The sequence below is a fragment of the Monopterus albus genome, unplaced genomic scaffold (genome assembly GCF_001952655.1).
Source record: "Monopterus albus unplaced genomic scaffold, M_albus_1.0 scaffold134.1, whole genome shotgun sequence".
NCBI lineage: Eukaryota > Metazoa > Chordata > Actinopteri > Synbranchiformes > Synbranchidae > Monopterus > Monopterus albus.
Window position 1 is genome coordinate 2006432 of NW_018128014.1, and position 241 is coordinate 2006672.

At 37.8% G+C, this 241-nt stretch overlaps 1 protein-coding gene across 1 annotated transcript in view; it reads left to right on the plus strand.

Annotated features, from left to right (window-relative positions):
• stab2 (stabilin 2) overlaps positions 1-241 on the plus strand; it is a 38521-nt gene that overhangs the window by 18552 nt on the left and 19728 nt on the right. Inside the window, exon 37 of the mRNA XM_020613436.1 lies at positions 230-235. Coding sequence (XP_020469092.1) covers positions 230-235 — 6 coding nt within the window. The remainder of the gene's footprint in view (positions 1-229; positions 236-241) is intronic.

Here is a 241-nt window from a genome sequence, read left to right on the forward strand (position 1 = left end):
CTCACCAGGGACTGTGCTTCATCGTCTCTGACAGTCGAACCTTCAGGTCCAGCAACTGGACACAAATACAGGCAAAGAAATGTCACGGACCAGTTTGTTTGCAGATCACCTGATTGTATTTTAAATACCAAATATATATATAAATACAAAACAGAGTAATAATCAAATCTCAATCCCGGTGTCTAAAATATGCATGACCTCTGATAGCAACCAGTTTTTTTTTTTGCAGAAATCACAGATA